At 39.0% G+C, this 22,795-nt stretch overlaps 1 protein-coding gene across 2 annotated transcripts in view; it reads right to left on the bottom strand.

Annotated features, from left to right (window-relative positions):
- Positions 1-1,343: 1,343 nt before the first annotated feature.
- LOC107750231 (protein naked cuticle homolog 1) overlaps positions 1,344-22,795 on the bottom strand; it is a 27,963-nt gene continuing 6,511 nt past the window's right edge. The window contains exons 4-10 of one of the 2 annotated variants that reach the window (XM_016565519.1): positions 9,856-9,913; positions 7,241-7,344; positions 6,333-6,428; positions 5,808-5,955; positions 4,656-4,737; positions 4,295-4,422; positions 1,344-3,101 (exon numbers count right to left, since the gene is read on the bottom strand). In XM_016565519.1, the coding sequence (XP_016421005.1) occupies positions 2,596-3,101; positions 4,295-4,422; positions 4,656-4,737; positions 5,808-5,955; positions 6,333-6,428; positions 7,241-7,344; positions 9,856-9,913 (1,122 nt within the window). In that variant the 3' untranslated portion in view covers positions 1,344-2,595. Of the gene's footprint in view, positions 3,105-4,294; positions 4,423-4,655; positions 4,738-5,807; positions 5,956-6,332; positions 6,429-7,240; positions 7,345-9,855; positions 9,914-22,795 lie in introns of both variants that reach the window. The other variant, XM_016565518.1, reaches the window with a different exon arrangement.

Consider the following 22,795-nt stretch of genomic DNA (forward strand, 5'->3'; position numbering starts at 1 on the left):
ATATGTTTAAGAAATAGTCAGAATCATTTAAAATGGCAACATCTCACCATAAACAGAGAGATTGAGAGGGAGAGCTAAGCTCCTTAACACATTCACTCTCCTGCAACAGCAAAACTGAGTGAAGGTCGAATGTCGCTAACTTACTAGCTGTGATGAGACCACCCTGAAGCTGCAGGTGGGTTTTCCAGAGTTTAGTGTAGTGTGATGCTCTCACATTTCCACTGTCCTCCTGAGCAGAAGAGTCAGCCGATCTCGATTGAGAGGGAGAGCTAAGCTCCTTAACACATTCACTCCCCTGCAACAGCAAAACTGAGTGAAGGTCGAATGTCGCTAACTTACTAGCTGTGATGAGACCACCCTGAAGCTGCAGGTGGGTTTTCCAGAGTTTAGTGTAGTGTGATGCTCTCACATTTCCACTGTCCTCCTGAGCAGAAGAGTCAGCCGATCTCACTCTAAACATATCAGCAAGTCGAACAGGTTCTAACCAAACATAATCAACTCATCTCATCACTGACAAAATTCTCAATTTTAACTGCTGTCCATATTGGGGCCCAAAATTGCAAGAACAAGTGCACATGTTTATAACTTTCAATACAAGTTTTTTTTCCCTCTGTATAAAATCATCAAAAAAGAGAGATGAGAACAATTATATCGCACAAACGTGGAGTATTAAAACACCTGCTGTGATCTTCAACACACACCTGCTTTGCCGAGTCTGATTGAAGGCTGTTGTGTTTCATAATCTTCCGTAGTGCTGGTTTCAGATGCACATGCACTCATTAACTCTCTGTCAGTGGGGTATTGGTGAGTTATGGGAGGACTGGAGACTTCTAGGCGGCGATACTGTCATCCTGCCCCTGAGGAATGAGGCAGCTGCCATACACACTCACTCACTCCCTCTAGGTGACTTGGGATACATCAAACCTAAAATAGATTCATAATGTACTATTTAAATGCTGTTTTAAACTGCTGCATGGGAACAGATGAACTCCTACCAGACTTGTTTTCTCGCTACCTAACTCACTTCTGCCAATACCGAGCTAAAGGCACTGCCATACTGTCTAAAAGATCCTAATTCAGTTTGAGAACATATTCTTGGATTCTGAAAGAAATTAAAAACTCTAAATGGTGATTCTGTACAAAAAAAAAGCTGTGGTTCACAGCTCCCTTCAAAACCAATAACATCGTCTTGTCAAATCAATGACTCAAACGTGAAATGAACCTGAGAAATAAAAATACTATTTTTCCTTGGCAGCACAGATTCCTCTACACTTTACAACTTGAATTATCTGAATTGACTGAACTAATAAGGAAAAGTTGAAACCACAACTAAACAAGCAAAAGATACAATAATATCAGGTGTAATATATTCAATGTTTTCCAATCATTTGATTAGACCCATTTTGACTTGCCATAAACCTGACAGGAATATGTTTCAAATAAATTATTTTTTAACAAGCTTCAAAACATTATTCTACAATCATCAGAAGATTATTTTTAAGATTCCATATTGTCTGATACACATAATTACACTATAAACTCTGATGCCTAGTGGTCTTAGAATGCAATTAGCTTAAAGTTACAGGGACAGGAAAACACCAAAAACAAAACAAAACAAAACAAAAAAACATATTAATAGAAATGTTTCAGTAATAAAGCTTACAATGGATTTAAATCCAATACATCTTGACATGACTGCAGATTGTTGGCATATTACAACAGACAGACAAATAAAACATTAAATCTGAATAAAAAATTGTCAATAATACCGATAATCATAATAATACTAGAGGTAGCAGCTGATTATGATGCTCTGTTTTCTTCATGTAGATTGGTAGAGTGTAGTTCTCATACTGTCCTTCAACAAAGTCCTTTTTGACGGTTTGAGTGTCTTTACTGGCTCTTTTATGTACACGTGTCCTGTATTGCATTTTTAAAGGTGTTGATTCAGATCTGTTGTTTCGGAGAGAGAAGCTCTTCATAGATAAAGTGTCTCGAATGCAATGGCACAAGAAGTGCTTTTCAAGTGGTCTTCAGTGGAAAAAAAAAACAAAAAAAGGATAAGTGTAAAAAAGACACCTTAGGCACACATAGATGCGCAGATTGTGCGCACACACGCATACACAAAATGTAAGTTACAAAACCAAGGAATTGTATTCCTTCAAAAGTGGTTTGACAACTCAAAATTCTTCATTTAACAGGGCTGACCACCTTTTCAACCAAATAGACCAATCAGATAAGAATTAAGAGAGAGAGAGAGAAAAACAAAGGAGGCAGACAGAGTGATAGAGAGAAAAAAGAAGAGAAAAGGGAAAGATAGAGCCCTTACGTAGTAAGTAAACCTCTCCTGCTGCCAAAGACAGGACTGAATACATCAGCACACATTCAAACCGACCCACACAACCTCTCTCACACACACACACACTTATATATACAAATGCGTACATATTGTCTGCCACTTTGGCATGAACATGATGCTTTGTGTCCTTCTCAGCCTCAATGTGGCCATGCAAGAATATTTAAGATCATTCAATTGTTACGTTCCTCATTGTTATTCTTATTTAGATCCTTTATGTAGCCCATCTGTTTTACTCTTCAGGACTGATAGAAGTGATGGTAGTGATGATGATGTTCATGATGATGATGATGCTCGTGTCGCTGGACCACCTGAGCTAGTCCTCCTTCATATAGCACCAGACTGGGCAGATCCCTCACATGCTCTTTCTCCACGACTGGGCCAGACTTCACAGTCGGCCCAAGAGCCCGAAAGTGCAGGCCTTCTTTAGGCCTCTGCTTGTGTCGTCGGTACGGGCCTGAGCTTTGGTGCGGAGGGGTCTGGATGGGGATCGCTGGGGGAGGGGGCGCTCCTCTTCTTATCACCCGACCAGCAGAGGCCTGTGTGGGCGGCGTACGGTGCGTTTTGGGGGAACGGAGTGCGTGTGTGTGCCGGGAGAGGATGGCAGGAGGGTCTGTGGAGATGGGCTGTGAGCGCCGATGATGAGCGGAGTACACGTGGCCATTCTCTGGTTCCTGAGAACGTGAGCGTGTCTGGTTGGATGAACGTGTTGTATGGTTGGGTTTTGCTGGTTCTGTGGCAGGAGCTGCTAGAGGAAGCACAAAATAATTTGTTTTAAGGGTTATTATTATAAATATGTTTTATTAGTATATAAATAATTGTGCCTTTACCAAAAAAATATTGTTAAAGGGGTAACATCTTCAGAACACAAATTAAGATATTTTTGATGAAATCCGAGAGCTTTCTGACCCAGCAACACAACTACCACATTCAAGGCCCAGAAAGGTAGTAAGGACATCGTTAAAATAGTCCATGTGACATCAGTGGTTCAACCGTAATTTTATGAAGCTACAGGAATACTTTTTGTGTGCAAAGAAAACAAAAATAATGACTTTATTCAATAATTTCTTCTCTTCCATGTCAGTCTTCACTGCACGTTCATGAAAGAACTGATGCTTGTGTGAATTCCTCTTCTTGCAAACAAGATGCAGCACATCCAGGTTCTGCGTCAAAGTTATTATTTTAGTTTTCTCTGTGCACAAAAAATATTCTCTTAGCTTCATAAAATTACGATTGAACCACTGATGTCACATGAACTATTTTATTGATGTCTTTACTACCTTTCTGGGCCTGGAATATGGTAGTTGCGTTGCTGTCTATGGAGGGTCATTAAGGAATGACATGAGGGTGAGTAATTAATGACAGAATTTTCATTTTTGGCTGAACTATCCCTTTAAGTGTCAAGTCATTTTATGATCTCTTGAAAATTATATATGTTCAGGTGCATGTTATCATAAACGGGTCAGCACTAAATACAGACGTACCAAGTGGTCCAAAACACTTTTATGACCTGATCACTTAAATCTAATTTGGAGTCAATGGCATTTATCCATTGAGCTGGGGGTTTTAGACTTTTCTGGTTCTTTAAGAAAAAAATAATCATTCATATTTATAAAACCTGCAAAATGTGTAAATATACTTTTATTTATTAACAATTCATGTTCGTTCATAAAACACAAACTAATGTTATACAATTTAAATTTTTGAAAATGTATATGCAAAAATGAACATTGACTAATAAATCCTGTCTTATGAAAAAGAAAAGCACTTCTTATCTTCTTCTATCTTACAGTAAGATGTTACTGATGCATGTGACACATCAATGTTTTTGGGCGGATTGGTTGTGACTGGATCACACGAGACAGATTTAATCACCAGGTGTGGAGCCAATAAGAAAACTCTGTTGGCTCCATTTACTTTTTGCAATTAAGATTGTACCTGTTCCAAAGCGGGATGTGTAGTTTTCAATGCCAGCCAGGTCAAGGTAATGGTTTCTTCTCTCCAAGTTCTCATCCACACAGTGCCGCTGGCAACCTTGCTGGTTGTGGTGATCAGCATGGTAACGCCTAATACAACAGCATCATATTGTCATGACTGCAAGTACATTGCTCTGAGGTTGTGTACACAAAGCGGGCTTGAACCAATCATTGTCCGTTAAATGATAATTTCTTTAAATATTCTGTGACATGTTCTTCCAAAGTTTATATATTGTAGTTTTATCTAACAGTTACAGACACTAATGTGTGAAACTGATTTACATATGAAATTAAGCTACATAAACAGACCACATCATAAGTACCTAAGAAAGGTTCTTGACTTTTTCTCTGAAGTCTTGGAGTCCTCAATGCACTTTTCTCCCTTATGCTTGGGATGGGGAGTGTCTGTTGGAGACAGAGTGAGTGAGAGAGAGAGAAAGAGAGAGAGAGAGAGAAGAGGGGGTCTTTATCAAAGAGAATGGCGTTGAGTTGCACAGCATCACACACGCGCACATATACTGAAGCAGCTTTAAAGACCAACCAAAATAAGAAAGAAACCTTTGTTCCCTGCTTTCTATTTACTTTGAAGGTTCATAAAAGAAGAAAAAACAACAATGCTTCATTTATTCTATTTTGAACCTCAGGCCTCATATAAATCTAAAAAACACACACTTGTGAATTTGCATGAAGACAGCTGCTGTTCAAAGGCTCTTCTCTTTCAAATACATGACGGGTATAAATAGCCCAAATGACAGCACTAAACAAACAGAAACACTTCTGTTTCTTCAGAGTACTTTCTGTTCTCCTTCACATTGTTTTTTACCAAGTAACACAGTTAGAAAGTGGCTAAATGTGGATTTATTTATTTTTCAAACAGCAAAAGACTGAGCAAAGAGGGATAAGATAGCACTTTCCAAAAGGAATCCAAAAGCTCAGAGCTGCAGAGGTTTGGGTTTTTTCTTTCTCTCGCCTTCTGCCTTTGACTATGAACTCATCTTACAAGAGATGCAATGACATGGAAGACAGGGAAAAGGAGGAGGGCAATAGTGTAGGAGACAGCATAACAAGAACTTAGAATTGATCTCCCGAAAATTCTGTCATCTTCTACTTGCCCTCATGTCCTTGTTTTTATGGTTTTTTTCTCTTATAATTGAACACAAAATGTGGTATTTAACACAAAATTTGGTATTTAACAAAATGTCAAGGATGTACTTGTCTAATGAAACTGAGACTGTCAATTTAAAAAAACAAAAACATGATTTGATTGATCCAGTTACCATTAATTATAACTGTGTGGAAAAGAGCAGCGTCAACATTCTGATAACTCCCTCTTGTGTTCCATGGACGAAATAAAGTTATACAGGTATGGAACAACATGACGGTGAGTAAATGATGACAACTGCATTTTTGAGTGAACTCTCCCTGATATCCCTCAACTCATTTTCTGTTGTTCTGAGCAAACTCTCTCTATGTACCTGTGTTGGTCTGGGTGCAGTTCCTCCATTTCTGGCTGGAGTCTGGAGCAACAGAGAGCTTCACCCTGAGGGTCTTACTGCTGCTGGGGGAGTGATTCACTGACGCGTCCACCACCTCATATATGGTGTGCAGTAGACTGGTGATGTCCTGGACGTGGAGAGATAGAGAGGGGAAAATAACATGAAATTAAGAGATCTTCACTGACACGAGACAGTCCATTAGTCTTTTATATGCTGTGCAAGCCTGTACGTGATATATGATAAGATACATGCATTATTCATAATTCATACACGGACATGTACATAATAATGTGTTAATCAGAGTCTCCTTAGCCTCAGGGAGGGAAGAAATGAAATGTAAATGCAAAGCAACTATGAAGCTGAGGAAAACAGGAACTGTGTGGTACGGCGGAAGAAAAAAGACATTTAGTATGCCCTGTTAGTGCTATCTCTGTTGCTGGGCTTTCCCATGACAAAAGATATCAGTCACTGTCCCTAATGCACAGATGTCTCATTCAGTCTTACCTCTCTTGTGACCTTGCCATTGTTATCGAAGTCGTAGAGGGTGAAAGTCCACTCCTGCCTGTTATCTTCTTCAACTGATACGGCGCACTCCAACTCCTGATTAATAAACAACAATGGATAATCACGGTTTCAGTAACACATTTAAAAGACTGGTCATAAATTTTGGGTTACCATGATTTTGCTGATTTTTTTTAAAAGAAGTCTCTAATGCTCACCAGAGCTGCATTTATTTGATCGAAAATATAGTAAAACAGTTAAATCTTACATTTAAAATAACTCTTTTCTCTATTTTCATTCATTTTAAAATGTAATTTGTTCTTGTGATAGCAAAGCTGAAATTCCAGCAGCAAATGTGTCAAATGATCCTTTAGAAATCATTCTAATATGCTTATTTGGTGCTCAAGTAACATTTCTGATCACTATCAATTGAAAATAGTTAAAAAGAAGTCTCTAATGCTCACCAGAGCTGCATTTATTTGATGAAAATATAGTAAAACAGTGAAATCTTACATTTAAAATAACTCTTTTCTCTATTTTCATTCATTTTAAAATGTAATTTGTTCTTGTGATAGCAAAGCTGAAATTCCAGCAGCAAATGTGTCAAATGATCCTTTAGAAATCATTCTAATATGCTTATTTGGTGCTCAAGTAACATTTCTGATCATTATCAATTGAAAATAGTTGTGCAGCATAATTTTTATGGAAACTAAGATGCCTGTTTTTCAGAATTCTTTGATTAATAGAAATTTCAATAGAATAGAAATGTATTTGAAATAGAAATCTTTTGTATCATTATGTCTTTATTGTGACTTTTAATCAATTTACTTTTAATGCTTTAATCCTAGCAGAAAAAACGTATTATTTTTTTTAAAAAGCCAACTAAATATGTTTGTTTGTTTTATACTGACCTCAAACTGTAATTGTTTGTGTGGGCCGACAGTGGCAGAGGCTTCAGTATCCTGCATTCTCTCTTCCGCACTACAGCTGTCGGTCTTCTCAGGGGGCAGGGCCACTGCAGGGGGACACACATTCACATAATGGTGTCAAATGCTTAAAAAAATTTTAAGAAATGTCATACTTAAGAAATGCTATTATTGTATATATTTTTTTGTCTTCATCTCATGTGACTGTTACTCATTTTGAACATTGTTCAGAAGTGTTATTCACTTCTAAATATTGAAATGCAGCTTTATGAGCATATATGAACTAAAATAGACAGATGAGAGAAGGGAAAGTGTTAAATGAGAATGCCTAGGAAGCACCTAGCTATTTTTGAATGTAGCCATGTCATCTCTGCTATTGCAGTCATATTACACTGAAAACACTCATAAAGTCTCATAGAATGGGATATAAACCTTCAGCCAAAATTTGCAGTCACGCTGAATATTAATCTCAGAAGTACATGTTCCTCTACACACTTTGTTAGAGTCTTGGAAAGCAATGATGGACATGTGGCACACACGTAGCTCATGTCTTACTACATAAAGTATACTTAAAAATATACTTGAACTTTACTTAAGTATACTTACTAAAATAAACTATATATACTACTTTTTGGTAAGGGAAGGCCAGGCTTCACAAACATCCTCGATATCCGATTTGTGTCTATGTCTGAAATCACAAGCAAATTTAAAGCGAGTCGCCGAGAAAGATGAAGTCTAACAGCGGCCCGTTCTGATGTAGAGAATGCCTGTCAGGATTAATCCTGAACTCAATACCCAAATTTCAGAGGCAGTTTGTCTCTTTGTGTATTGTGGGTAATAAGATGGAGATGTTTTAAACGAGAGCAGATCTAACGCAGCTCAGTGAGGACACGGCTCAGCACCAGGCTGGGTCCTGCAGGCTAAATCCTCCCCCCTGCCCCAAATCCCTGTGCTTTGAAGTTCCATTCTCAAACCTTTTGGCCCAGGATCAGTCCGTCTGTAAAACAGAATCTCTAATTAATTAAGCAAAGTCAAATCTGAAACAGTGTTTGTTGTACGAGCCAAAAGGATAGGCAGACACAACAGTATCTCTCTCTGTCTTCTCTCTCTCTCATTCACTTCTCCTCCGCTGATCCGCTCAGATCAAAGAGGACCTGTCTTGTCCCTCTGCAGCGAGAGGCAAGGGAGGATGAAAAAAGAAAAGAAAAGCACCAGAGGATGAGAGCAGTCGTCCCAGGGAGCTTTTACAGGATTTTTGGAGGGAAACAGCGTCAGATCAGGGCTTTTGATCAGGACCAGAAACTCAAAGGCAATGCTGAGCTCCAGGGCCAAAGCCTGCTTGCCAGCCAGCTCACAATATACAGGAGCTGTTTATCTAGAGGACTAACAAATGGTCACAAAGAAACTATACACACACACACCATACACACAAAGGAAGTGCTAACTCTCACAGCAATAGTCAAAGTCCTTCCCCACCGAGTGATGAGACAGCCAAACCCACTACAGAGCTCCGATGACGGAGCTTAAAAACCGCGCTATACAACACAGAGGGCAGCTTGGCAGTGTCCAAAAGGTGGCTTTGAATCTAAAGGTTCACCTGGAGTTCAGAGAAAACTGTGTGGTGACTGGTTAATAGCTAAAGCCTAGTGTGTTTCCTCAGTGTGGATGCTTGGTACAGGCTAAAGTGCAGTATAACTGTAACAACAAGTAATCTAATCTTTTCAAGTTCCTTGGTCAAAACTTCACATCCTTGCCTCCAAAAGTAGGGTTTTGCCTAAACAATCTTTTAACATGCTGCTATGAGCTTAATTAGCAAATTATGACATCCTGATGACGAATCCAGCAGGTTTGGGGGAAACTACAAAACTACATTGCTCCCATTAAAATGAAAAAGCTGTCTAGACTCAACTGTATTGCTATCAAGATATCTTTCTCCATGAATTTAAAAACACTCCCATATGACCTCTGTATGTGTACATAAATGATGACAAAAAAAAATCTTTGTTTTACATTTTTACAGATCCATTAAAAAAAGGGTGCCATATCGAATTCCAGAGTTACCAGCCACGGTACAATTTAACTCCTGACTATGAGGCAACAATAACACCACAAACACCTAGCCAATCATATCTCTCCTTGACTGACCTTTGATCCACACAGGTATGAGCGGACCACTTTCAAGCACGTATAAGCTGCCTGTAAACGTTGTTTGTACAGGAATCTGACCTGTTGCTGCCTCTCGATTATGACCTTCAATTCACAGTCAAATGATTAGATTTTCTTTTGCCTAAAACCTAGATAAGAATCTTGATCCCCAAGCAGATGCTTTCATTACAACAACAGGAGATGGAATATCAGCTTAAAAACCTTATCTGATTTTTGACAATAAATCTTTTAAAATGCTACTATGAGTTTAATTAGCAAATTACGACCTTCAATTTACAGTCAAATGACTCAATAAAAATTACAAGAAACAAATCATACTGTCAACATTGTGCAAATGATTTAACAGAAGACATAATGATACTAAGCAGAGGAGAGATCAGGAGCTACATGCAAGAGAACATCAGTTGCTCAGGGGATATAGTGAGATAATTTACCTTCTAAACGATAACGTTCGTCACTGATACCTTCAGCATAACCTTCATCCAACAGGTCCTGCAGAGACAGTGGAAAAGAGAGTTAGGCTTCTTTAAAAGAAAAAGACTGTAAGAAGATAACATGACACTTCTCAGACAAGCAATGACAGTATTTTAGACAAAAAAATGCATTTTTGTGCAATTTGTATTATAATGACAGGAAATTACAGTGAAAAGGGTGAATTTGATGAGAATACAATGCAGGCTGGGTTGAAACTTGCTTCCCCTACTTGAGCACCTCACAATGGGTGTGAACATCTCCAAAGACTAGATGAATGACATTATAGAGTCTAGAAGAAGACTATTGTCTCAACACACCTGCTACCTTTGTCTAATTTCAACACTCCAGCTGTCTGCATACTAACAATTCATTTCTCTGGCCCAAAGACTGACCGTACAGCCTCCGCTGAAGCTCTGCAGCTGCGTGTGTGTACATGCTGCTTCTGCCAATGAGGAGCTGTTTTGTCTTCATCCACATTAGACAGGCGCACTAAATGTCTTGCTGTAGTGCCTCGAGCCATACACTGGCCGCTAGAGACACAAAGCTGCGCACACAAACACACACGTTCACCATAATGCTCAAGAGGTTAGCCGACAGCATGTGAGGGGAACACACTAATTATGCGTTGTCTGGATGATGGATGGGCTGCATTTTAAATACGAGTTCTTCTCAGTTGGTTGAAATGAGAATCGGTCAGCAGAAATTCTTCTTCTTTTATTTATTTATTTTTTGTTCTCTCTATCATTCAAGGTCAAGTTTTGGCTAACGCACTACTTGGCCCTTTCAAATGAGTGTGCTGTGTTTGAGAGCGTGGATACGTGGCTATGTGTTGTTGCGCAGGACATTGAGGGCTGTGAGAATTTCACTAATCCCTGAACTTCACCTCTAAGTGGCGTTTAGCACAATCACTGTGGCGTCTGTCCGCCCCTCTCAGTCACTCTTAAAAAGCTCTATAGAGTCCCACCCACCCCCTTTTCTTGCATCTTTGCTCCACCACAGTGCAATATATGTGAAAATGTTTCACACAGCCCTAACAATAATAATAAACATTTTTAGTTAAATATTGCCTTTCACAAACCCACGAATGTCTCACAATGTATTAAAAAAAAAATCAGAAACTAAATAAATAAATACTAAATAAATACTAAACTGAATAAAATAAAATACTAATATACATTACATAAAAATATTAAATTAATTCAAATATATAAGACTATTTTATATAAGCCTATTTATGGTAAATGTCCATGTTACCTTTTACTAATGAAATCCAGCCACGTTCCAAACAGGAGTGCTAAGCAACATAAACTACATAACACACAGAGAAACTGCATTGCAGTGACCTTGACTTCTGAGACGGTCCTTCTTTTTTTAAATTGCATGTTTTTGTATACTTTCCAGATAACATCAGAGGCTAATTGGCTGTGGAGAGTGTAATCAATAGAGGCTGATCTCTCTTCAGCGGTGTAATGAGAGGCTGAAGAGGGATCTGTACACACTCAGCGTGTGTGAGGGTGACCATGTGCTTCAGGTCAAGTGTCATTTATAGCGCTAAGAAAAAAATGGGACAGAGTTTGCGTGCAAAGAGTAAGAGAGAAGGATGGGGGCTTTGATTAAAAGCATGATCTTCGAATTTCACAGATGAAGTCTTGTGAGCGACATTTTAAACACAGAATAAAACACATCTGAGAGAACTTGCGTCCTGTGACTAACTCCTGGTATGAACACATTCATGCCCATATTTGTTACTGGCTTGCGTGTATAAATGTTTATAACTGATGGAACAATTTCTGCTGTGGGTCTTTTGCCTCAGCAGCATCATGAAAAGGCCTGTGAAACATAAACAAGGGCTTCACTCAATCTGTGCCAGCAACCAGAAACTCTTTCCCAGACACCATGTTTCACACTCTGTGGAAATCCAACCAGATCTTTCTGTTTTAACACAAGCCAAAACAGGAAAGAAGAGAAGTTTGAGTACTTTACTACAAATGGATGCCCACAGAACCCAGTGCAACATTACTGATTTGCCAAAACACATAAACACATACATCAAGCACTCCAGTGCTATGTTTTTGTTGGCCCTGTGATCAGTGGAAGTAGCCTAAATGGATCTTTCAATATGAAAGGACAAATACAAGAGTGAATTAAAAACAAACTAAGAGCAGGAAAGAGACACAGATTAAGGACTTTTCACAAAGGATGCTTTTTGTTGGTCTAAGTGGTAGACAGACTTCCATATTGTGCCACTGTGATGAAAATACTTTTAAAAGCATTTAAAAACAATGGACTAATCTGATTTATCTAGGAGCCGGATCATTATCTTGTGTGCACCGAGTATGCATATGCCTAATGCTATGGAGTTAAAGCTTTTCTAAACAACTCTTTTCATTATAAAGCCCATTTTAAAGATGTGTCCTTTTGTCCAAGTCTGTGGTGCCTGTCTAGATTAGGGGTCTCCAACTACTGTACCGCAGGACAAACAGTATCATACAACTTCTCAGATGTTAATAGTTTATCCTTAAACTAGCCTGTAAATAAATTTTCACTTAAGTTTGGCCTGTAATGTTATACCATATAGTCTAATATAAGCTACATACTTTTCCAAATGGCTTATTACAGGTCTAAAACATAATAACTTTTCTGATAGGACTATCACCTCCCATTGATCTAAAAATGTGTAAATAAATGCCAGTTCTGGATGAATTAGTGCTCATTAAATAAATAAATAAATAAACAAGCAGCAGTTCTGGAGGAAATATAACTAAATAAATACATAATTTAACTACTTTCTGTTTAAACTGTTCAATTACTCAACGACAGAAAACACCACCTGGCTTTAGTACAGTGCACACCATGAGTTGGAGACGCTTGGTCTAGCTGTTTTTAACAAATAACCACGTCTTGAAGATAATGATTTGTGTGCAGAATGCAAGAGCACAGATTAGATTTTGGTTCTTGCCAGTTTAAACCTGGAAACACATTCAAACGCATTGCCAAGTGACGTGTCTGTAAGTATGTATAAGGGTCAACCGCTCATTAATATGTAAGCACTATGAAAAAAAAATGCACAGCGAAACATGCAAAGAGAAAGACAGGGGGATTTCTCAACCAGGTTAAGTACGAGGATGTGTGTCTAAATTAAATTAGCCTACACATATGAATGTGGCCTTGTTCATTTTGTCATTAGGGTACGTGCGTATCTGTATCTGTACGTTTGAATGTATGTGGGTAAGGGAGTGTGTGTTTGTGTGTGTGTGTTGTGGAAAGTCCCACACAACTCAGTGTCTGTATTTTCTGTCTGCTCGCCACGCCACAAGGGCTGATGGACAATTTACGCAGCTGATGACAGTTCTGCATGATCACGGGCCAGACACACACACACGCACACACACATAAAACACACAGACACGATCAGTCGCCAAGCCTTCACTAGGCCACAGCCTTGGAATGTCATCAAACCCGGGAAAACCTAATTAAGACTGTCGTCTCTCTCTGTCGCCTTCTCACTCCTTCTCTGTCACCTTCGGATTTCACACTCGCAGACCACAGTCCTAATCATATTAAAACAGGGAATGAAAGATGGAGGGTTTCAGCACTGTGAACCGCAGCCAACTAGAACCACTCCATTTTTAAGACAATTTAAGCCTTCACAAAGACACATACACCTACAGGTGCCATATTTCACCAGCGAGACAATCAACTACGAACATATAGTCACGACCGTAGACAGAAAAAGACTCGCAACTGAATTCCTGTTTAATCTTGCATGTCTGTTATCTTGCTTAAGCGTATACGGTTACATGTGCAGGATCTCAGGAGAGGGGATGTACAGTGGCTACGGAAAGTATTCAGACCCCCTTAAATTTTTCACTCTTTGTTATATTGCAGCCATTTGCTAAAATCATTTAAGTTAATTTTTTTCCTCATTAATGTACACACAGCACCCCTGCGTCAAAACTGGTCCTCGCTAGCTACAGGGCCGATCCAAAAATGACTCCCTACACTCCCCCCAGTACCCTCACCTTCATGTTTTTCTACACCTGTCACTTTCTTCTGCCTTATTAAAACGTTTTTTTGGTCCATACATTGAAAGTATATATTGTTTTGGACCCCACTGACTTTGAATGTATGGGCAAAAACACTCTTCCTTCCACAGAAGAAAAAGTCATGAGAAATATAAACCAGTGTCAAATAAACCAATGTCTCTCACTGCTGTTACTGAAATGTTGTGGTTCTGTCACACTCACTGAAAAAGACAGGAAGAAAGGTAACAAATTAAACAACTCTCTCTGAGATTCCTCTCGGATTCCCTGTCATGTATTGCAACACCCCATTTTGGCAGCTTATCAATGTGAAGAAAGAAGCACCGTGCAAATGAAGACAAATGTATTAGGATGCAATTCATGAAGCGACTTCACCCTGTGAATGCGTGTGATGTGTATTTGTCCCTTCGGGGCTTGCCGTAGAAAGTATATGCTCATGTGCGCCGGGAGCGCTTGTCAGCTTTACAGAGAAAAAGATTTACATTCTTATTTCTTATTTTATTATTTATTCACGTTTAAGCGAATGCCAGGAAAGTGGTCAGTGACACAGCGTTTGTGATGGATTTGTGCATGTTAGGTTGCAAACAATATGGCTGATCAGTTCTTCAGCACGATCTGGAGGTGAGAATAAGCTCAATGGTCAATGCCAAAGCCATGAGATCCCACTGAACCCATAAAAGAGTCAGCTGGGCCATTAACTCAGCAGGAAGTTGAGTCGGAGGCTCTGTAAATGCTCACCTGCTGACAGACACGGTCATGCACATCAACTTCGATTTGCTTTGAACGATTAGGTATATGATGCCGCTTATGGCTGAAAGTCAGTGGAACAATCAGTTAGTGAGCTCAAACTGTAAAAATCTAAAAAAAAAAAAAACATAATGGCTGGACTGGTGTAGAGAACAGTGCAGAGAGATTGGCAGAAGATGGACTGTTAGTGATTGTGTGTAAAATAGCCCTTGATTCAATGTTTCAAGCATTTTAAAGTTACGAGTTCTGATTATCGTATACCCGTCCCTGGCACAAAAAGCTCATTCCACACATCCAGAATCCAAACACATGCTGCTAATTTACTGAATCACAGGTTTCTAAATCAAGTCAAGCTGAGCAACATAAAGGCTGTGAATGAGCTTGTGTATCTGTGTGTCTGCTCAGATGGTTAGTTTGCCTGAAGGCAAAGATAATAGAAGAATTAGAGCATTATTAGACGTTTAGCATTTTATGCATCACTGATGTCTTTATCTAGGACGGAAAACATCACTTTAGTCTCAATATACTCCTCTCATCAAACAGCCACAACAGAAAATAGGGACAGATTAGAGAAAGAGAGAGAGAGGGACTATTTACACCAAAAAAAAGTGCTGGTTATTGGAGAAGCAAAAACAATAGATGCCTGCATTGATGAGCATTTGTGTGAGATGGTTAAAGTGCCTCTATTATGCCATTTCGAATATTGCCTTTCATGCAATGTGTAATGTGAATGCAAATGATCTGCAAAGTTGCAAAGCCAAAAGTTCACGGTGAATAAAGTTATTGTCTCTCAAAAGAAAGAATCTACTCTGAACAGCCTAAACGAGTCGTTAGTAATTTGAATCCCACTAGCCATCACGGGGTAACACATTTGCATTCTATGTTGACCGGCCACAAACATCTTAACCCACTCTCAAACATGTCTTCTTTTTTTTTAAGATTTATTTTTTGCATTTTGATAGGCCAGTGTAGAAGGGACAGGAAGCGAAGTGGGAGAGAGAGGGGGACGGGATCGGGAAAGGTCCTCAAGGCAGGATTCAAACTCAGGATGCTCATAGAGCAACAGCACGATATGTCAGCACGCAGCCCACAAGGCTATTTGAGCCGACTCAAACAAGCCATTTTACTGACGACTGCTTCTCGAATCTCGGGGAGTTCAACGCAGGATAAGGTTCAAGGCTCAGTAACCAGTTTATTTGGACCAGCTGGCTCCAATGAATCACAACCTGTAAGTATGATAAATAATAGATGTTTATATTTTCTATAGAGTGTTCAAAATATGTAACTATAGCAATGAGGATATCATTTCCGACATGCGCTGTACGCAATCACAACAGACTGTTGTCAGAACGGAGCAGGCTCACGGAAAGGAGGGGTTTAGAGAGACTGAATCTTAGAACTGCTACAAACTAATCGTTTGAGAATCGTTGAAAAACGAGGTGATATTAAATGTATATTCGGAGAAAACGGAAGCATTTTTTGACCATGCATGCATGTAAACCTATTGTAGAAGACTCCCAAAACAACATTAGGAACCTTAAATATAGCATAATAGGGGCACTTTAAGAGATACTCAAAACTCTAGTTTAGAGGGTATAAATACATTTTTGTCACTTATAACGTCTGAAGAAACATAGAACACACTGGACAAGGATGAAACTTTTTAGCATCTATGCGATAAACACTAGGGATGCACCGAAATGAAAATTCTTGGCCGAAACTGAACAAAATGAAACACTGGGCCGAAGGCCAAATACGGTTTTTCGTGGGGGGGGGGGTTCGCCATTGCATAAATTAAATAGCCAAAATGTGCTTTTTACTGTTTTGTCTTGCTTTTCAAAGAAAGAAAAAATCTATTACAAAACAACAATTTAAAAATATTTAACACTGAACATTTTTAACATTCTAGCTGACACTATACCAACAAAGCACAATTTAGCTTAAAATTAATGTTAGTAAAATAATATTTTTTGGCCATCAGACCCCCTTCTTGAATTAGGCATGTATTTTTTACTGTACAATTAAAAGCAGCCTTGCTGAGAAGAGACTTCTTTTATTTACAATTTATTCGGTCTTTTCGCTTAATTTCGGTTGCCGAACATTCGGTGCATCCTTAATAAACACCTGTGTTTCTGTAGGCTGTTAAATGCAGTATACTTTGCAAGACTAGGCCTATGCGTCAGCCATACACATGCTAAGTGTTCACATTTAAACTGAAGTATACTTTCGGCTTAATAGATCAAATCAGTTGTAAGAGACAAATCATAGACAACATAATTTATTATGTTAAGTCAAATAAAGTACATACGTGTATGCACATACACGTTAACTGTGTAAAGTATGTGTATGTGTGTATTATAGTGTGTCCATGTGAACAGTTAACTTGTGTGGGGTTTATAGATGTTGAGTATGGCCAAGCAATCAAGCGATTAGCAAAATACTGCTCAATATCAGCTCCATTTTGGCAGTCGCAGTGTTTGGAGAAGGTGTTGTGTCTGGTATCCTTGATACTGGTGATTAGATTGTAACCTTACACATGTGTCTGTATGGTTTATGCTCTTTTTTTTAAGGTGGACATAAAGAAATTATTAAAGTGTGTGTGTGGGCAGCTGCTTGTGTCAGTGTCTGTAGAGGCTCCTTAGTATCTGTAGAGGCTCCTTAGTAATTTCTCAGATGAGATTAACATTGCAAACATTTCCTCACACATTACCTCATCCACATCAAAGCGCTCTACGCTGATGTCACCACACACTTACTGTCCATAGTAAAACACACACACATGCACTCTAGCCTCTCATGCATTCACATACACACTCTCTGTCTCTATAAAGATGCAGATATCATATCCACTAATGTAAATACAAAAAGCTTAACAAAATGCAGATTTATTAAACTGGATGTGAACATGATTGTGTTTATCAAGTCTGTTTGATCTTGTATTTCTGTGTATCAAAAACCATGAAATGGCTTAACAAGAGCAGTTATTCCTAATGAAACAAGACGTTGGGGTAGGACTTCAGACTTAAAGGGTCATATGATGCTATTTTAAAGATCATTATTTTGTGTAATATGACCCCTTTAAGGAAGAACACAACTAGACTAACACAACATCCAGGGGGCAGTCGTGGCCTAATGGTTAGAGAGTCAGACTTGTAACCCAAAGGTTGCAGGCTCGAGTCTCAGGTCCGGCAGGGATTGTCGTGAGGGGAGTGAATGCTCCCCGGGCGCCGCAGTAATATGGCTGCCCACTGCTGTGTGTGAGTGTGTACTTGGATGGGTTAAATGCAGAGCACAAATTCTGAGTATGGGTCACCATACTTGGCCATACTTCACACACATCCTGTATCAGTATCACTGACACATTCAACTGAAAGAGGTTGTTTCCAGAATAGTTACTGAGAGATAAAAGCATCAATCTTATCACTTTGCAGGCAACAACAGGACACTTATTGAGATAAAATGAAGCAAACATACAGTACTGGTGAGGCTATGCTCTCATTTACTAGAGACACCTTTAAAGCATGAAAGCTGCGGAGTGAGAGAGCGCTTTGAAGCCTTGAAAATGAAGCAGCGCTCCCCGTTTGTTCTACTCTCTCTTCCCCTTAGGTGATCCCTCCTTTACCCTCTCCCTATTTCCCCTCTTCCTTTTCTCTTTAAAGGCAGAGTAAAGGAATAACTAAACTGCCCCAAAAATACAGAGAAAAGACTTTTCAAACATTGTTTGAAACTCCAGCCTGTTCCTCTCTGAAGGACTTTAAAGACCAGAGTAACAGAGAGCTAGAGATTTGTGGAAACATCAAGTAAGAGATTTACCAAATCCTTCAATATTACCATTTAATAAGTACTCAAAACACAGATAGACAGTGATAAAAACATGAATTAAACATGGTGACAAAAAAGGAGCTTTTGTGATTTTTTCTTATTATTGTATCTTAATGTGATGAGCTAACAAATTATAAAATTTATCAAAGAAATATAGGATCTGTAAGATTTTTAGTTTTTTTTTTACGTCTTTTATACTCACCATAGTTTTCACTTTATTACTTAAGTAATATTATGAAATGTTATAAAATATTCTATTTTAAAGTTTAAAATGTAGTTTAGTTTATTCCTGTGATGGCTAAGCTGAATTTTTAGCAGCCATTACTCCAGTCTTCAGTGTCACATGATCCTAACATTTTGTGGAAACTGTGACAATTTGATTTGAGGATTTTATTTATGCATGTTCAGTATATATATACCAGTAAATGTTTATTTACATATAACAGATCAAGAATCTCAATCATACCCTTTGAAGTACAGAAGAAACATAAATGTGTCAGAGCAGCTGAATAAATAAGGGTTTTGAGGAGGTTGGAACAACACTGTCCTGAGCTCTGCTGCTTGTGGAGTGTGTGTGTGTGTGTGTGTGTGTGGGTGTGTGTTTAAGGAAATTTAGAAAACACAGCCCAATTCTCAGCTGATAATCCTGGCAACTCAGTCCACACATTCCCACTATGCACTTTGATCTGTAGAGCACATCCGGACAGACGTGCTTTAATGCACAACACACACACTTTCTATTTCTCTGACGCACCTAGCCAGGCGCCATCCTTGCCCTTAGCACACCCCCATGCCACACATACCTAAGCACTATTTTTACACACATACACACTTGCATTACACATAGTTAAATGGAAAAACACATAAAAACACGGGCAAACCATTTAAATCACCTACAACTGACATGACTGCAATGCTTTCTGTTTGTACTACAAGCCAGCGTTGCATGTGTACTAACCAAGAGTAACTTGAGAGGAAAGTCCAGTTACCTCAGACCTGCCTTTCAAGTTTCCCATCTCATTACAGGTTATCTCAACTTCGATTTAGTGCATGTGCTGCTATTCCTGGATACAGACTCATTCATAAACCTCAGTGGACAGTCAGTGTATTTACATAAAGTCTTTATAAAATGTGATCTAAATGCTTTAGTCCAAATTAAACTTTGCCAATCCATTTTTTTGCGAAGTCGGACTAACAGACTACATCTAATCAGACTACAGTTGGCCTTGACGTTTTTTAAAGTGGTCATATGTTGCGATTTCAATTTTTCCTTTCTCTTTGGAGTGTTACAAGCTCTTGGTGCATAAAGAAGATCTGTAAAGTTGCAAAGACTAAAGTCTCAAATCCAAAGAGATATTCTTTATAAAAGTTAAGAGTCAACCACGCCTACCTAAAACAGCTCGTTCTAACACGCCCCCACATGTCTACGTCACGATGTGGGAAGATTTGCATAACGCCGCCCAAATGTTCACGCAAAGAAAGAAGGCGTAACTTTTATTCTCACTGTAGTATTGTTGCTGCCGCCATGTCGTGAAGACGCTGTGTTTCGTTGTGAAAGCGAAACTACTTTGTTTGGTCTTCCAAAAGAGGACGATATCCGCTTCGTCATTCCTAGAGCTGATCCGTGCTGGTCGCTGAGGAAATACATTAACTTCGCGCTGTGGATCGCAGGATCGGCTTTCACCGTGGTGAAGCGGAGTCCAGCCCGGGGTCATCACATGTGGTTGCCGCAAGCCCGCCGGACGCTCCTTCGTCGAATCCACCGGCCGCGCCATTCTCAAGCCCACCGGCCGCCGCTCACTCAAGCCGACCTCCGCTCACTCTAGCCCCTGGCCTCTGCTCACTCTAGGCCTCCGGCCTCCGCTCACTCTAGGCATCCCCCCGTCAAATTCTGCTCTAAAACTTCACTTAAACAGCTGCTTTTAAGTGATAATAAGAAATGTTTCTTGAGCACCAAATCAGCATATTAGAATGATTTTTGAAGGAATGCATTACATTTTAAAATATATTCAATAGAAAACCGTTGTTTTACATTTTAATAATATTTCACAATATTACTATTTTTACTTTTGATCAAATAAGTGCAGCATCTGTGAACATAAAATACCTCTTTTTTATATTAATTTTTTGTAATTAACATACTCAGGCCTACTTATTTAAATGAGTTTAAAAAATGAGTTTATTCACCGCTTGATATAGGAGGTGACAGAGCAGCCACCAGCAGGTCCCTTCACTCTTCCTGTCCTGGAAGAACAATTTACTTCTCCTCTGTTCCCCTCCTCCCTTCTCGTCTCTTCTCCTCTTTTCCTTTCTCATAGGAGCCCATCAACAGCCCTACACTGGAGCCAGGTGCTGTCCCACTCCCCAGAGGCACCCTCTTCCCTTTTCTTTCTCTTTTATAGAGAAACATAGCCTTTCCCTTCCGCCCCCACCCTCTGTCTTTCAATCTCTTTCTGTCATCCTTTCTCAACCAGCCCTGGAGAGATATGGTAAACCTGACGTCTAGAACAGAAAGAGAAAGAAGTCTGAGGGTAAGTGCGTGACAACCACACTTGAAGCTTAAAGTGAAAGAAATACTTTGGATATTGGGAAGGGAATAAAAGAGACAAAGGATATAGTGCATATACTGTCACTCTTTGTGCTACAATAAAGAACATTCTGTAGTAACGACAGCAAGAGAGAGAAAAAGTGTGTTGGTTGTCAGGAAAGGTTTAAATAGCAAGCCTTGGAATCTAAAAAATTCCCCCCAAAAAGTTCTGAAATTCCAAAAGAAATTATTTTTAGAATTACAGCTCTCTATTTGATCTGGGCTTCAAAGTGTTTGGTCTCTGAGTGATACTACACACAGAGTGATACAGAATGCTTTCAAAGTCATGATCAAGCCTGGTTTATAGTTGACCTATTGGCCGCTTTTGACTGTGCCGGAGATTGTGTTTAAAGCTGTGATATTGCCTGGTTTGCCCTAGTTTAGAACTGTTGTGCCAACTGGTTTCAGAGTGGATTTCAAAAGCCACATTTCAAAGCAGTAACATCGTCTGGTCTTGGCACTTTGATTCTGACTGATTTTAGAGCTATGATGTTGAGTTTCTTCTTTGATAATGAAATTCGGACTAGTTTTAGCGCTGAGCTGCTAACTAACTGAAAGCTGTGATGCAGTGTAAAAGCAGTGTGGACATTGGTTAAGAAGGTCCGATTTCAGATTGACTGATGACTATAGTGGCAGAGGTTCAAAACAGCTAGATAATGGGACTAACACACACAGAAAGACCAGTAAATCACTGAAAAAAAAATACTGATTATAACAGTAAAAGACTGTAGAAATTCTATAATAAAAACCTGGTTAACGGTAAGTTCCCCTACTATATACGGTGAACAACTGTATTGGACATTGCATGTAATTTTAGGGCAGTATGCAATTTTTGGAAGTGAAAAAGAATGTCAAATTTACAGTGAATAATCGTAAATTGACATTCCCAGAATTCCTTGTTACATTTCACATTTGATGTTTTTCCATTGAAATAACTGTTTCTTCTTAGTTTTTCTTATCAGTTGTGCACATTAGGGTTGTATGTTTCATCTAATGTTGTTAAATTAATGTTTATTGGATTATTTCAGTTTCATGTGTGTTACCATGATGGTGTTTAGTGTTTGTGTGAATGACACTGTGTACCTTCTGTATATGTTAGTATTTAAAAACATTTTGTGATGAGGTTGGATTCATCGTGTGACTTTCTCACTCCCTGCTTTTGGTGGTTATCAGTGTATTAAAAAGGTACAAAACAGATTTAATTACTTCCATAAGTTGGTATATTAACATCATATCAGTTACAAATTATGGTTTTTAAATGTAAATTTAAGTTAAATCCATAAAACCTCAAATGTTGCTACCATAACCACAGCTGCCAGTTTTTTTACCGTAAATTTTACAGATTTTTTTTAACAGTGTGCAGCTGTAAGCGCCATAATAACAAAGCTGCACAACAAGCTGTGACACAACACCAATCAATCACCATTAAGGGAATAAGCGAATCACTGCACTGACTTGAGATTTGAATACAAAAAGGGAAACAGTAGGCTTCATATAGGGGACAGGTAGTGATGGAGCTAGGGCTGTGCAAAAAATCGAATGCGATTTTCATGCGCATCTCGTCAGTAAAGCCGCTCCTGTGATTAATAGTAAATCTCCAGCACGTGCGTTCAGATGGAGCGGCATTTACTACACAGAGCTGTAGTTCACTGACAAGCTACACAAAATCGCGTTCAAAATCGCAGGCGATTCATTGCCGAT

Source organism: Sinocyclocheilus rhinocerous, unplaced genomic scaffold (assembly GCF_001515625.1).
Source record: "Sinocyclocheilus rhinocerous isolate Xijiao unplaced genomic scaffold, SAMN03320098_v1.1 scaffold1744, whole genome shotgun sequence".
Classification (NCBI taxonomy): Eukaryota; Metazoa; Chordata; class Actinopteri; order Cypriniformes; family Cyprinidae; genus Sinocyclocheilus; species Sinocyclocheilus rhinocerous.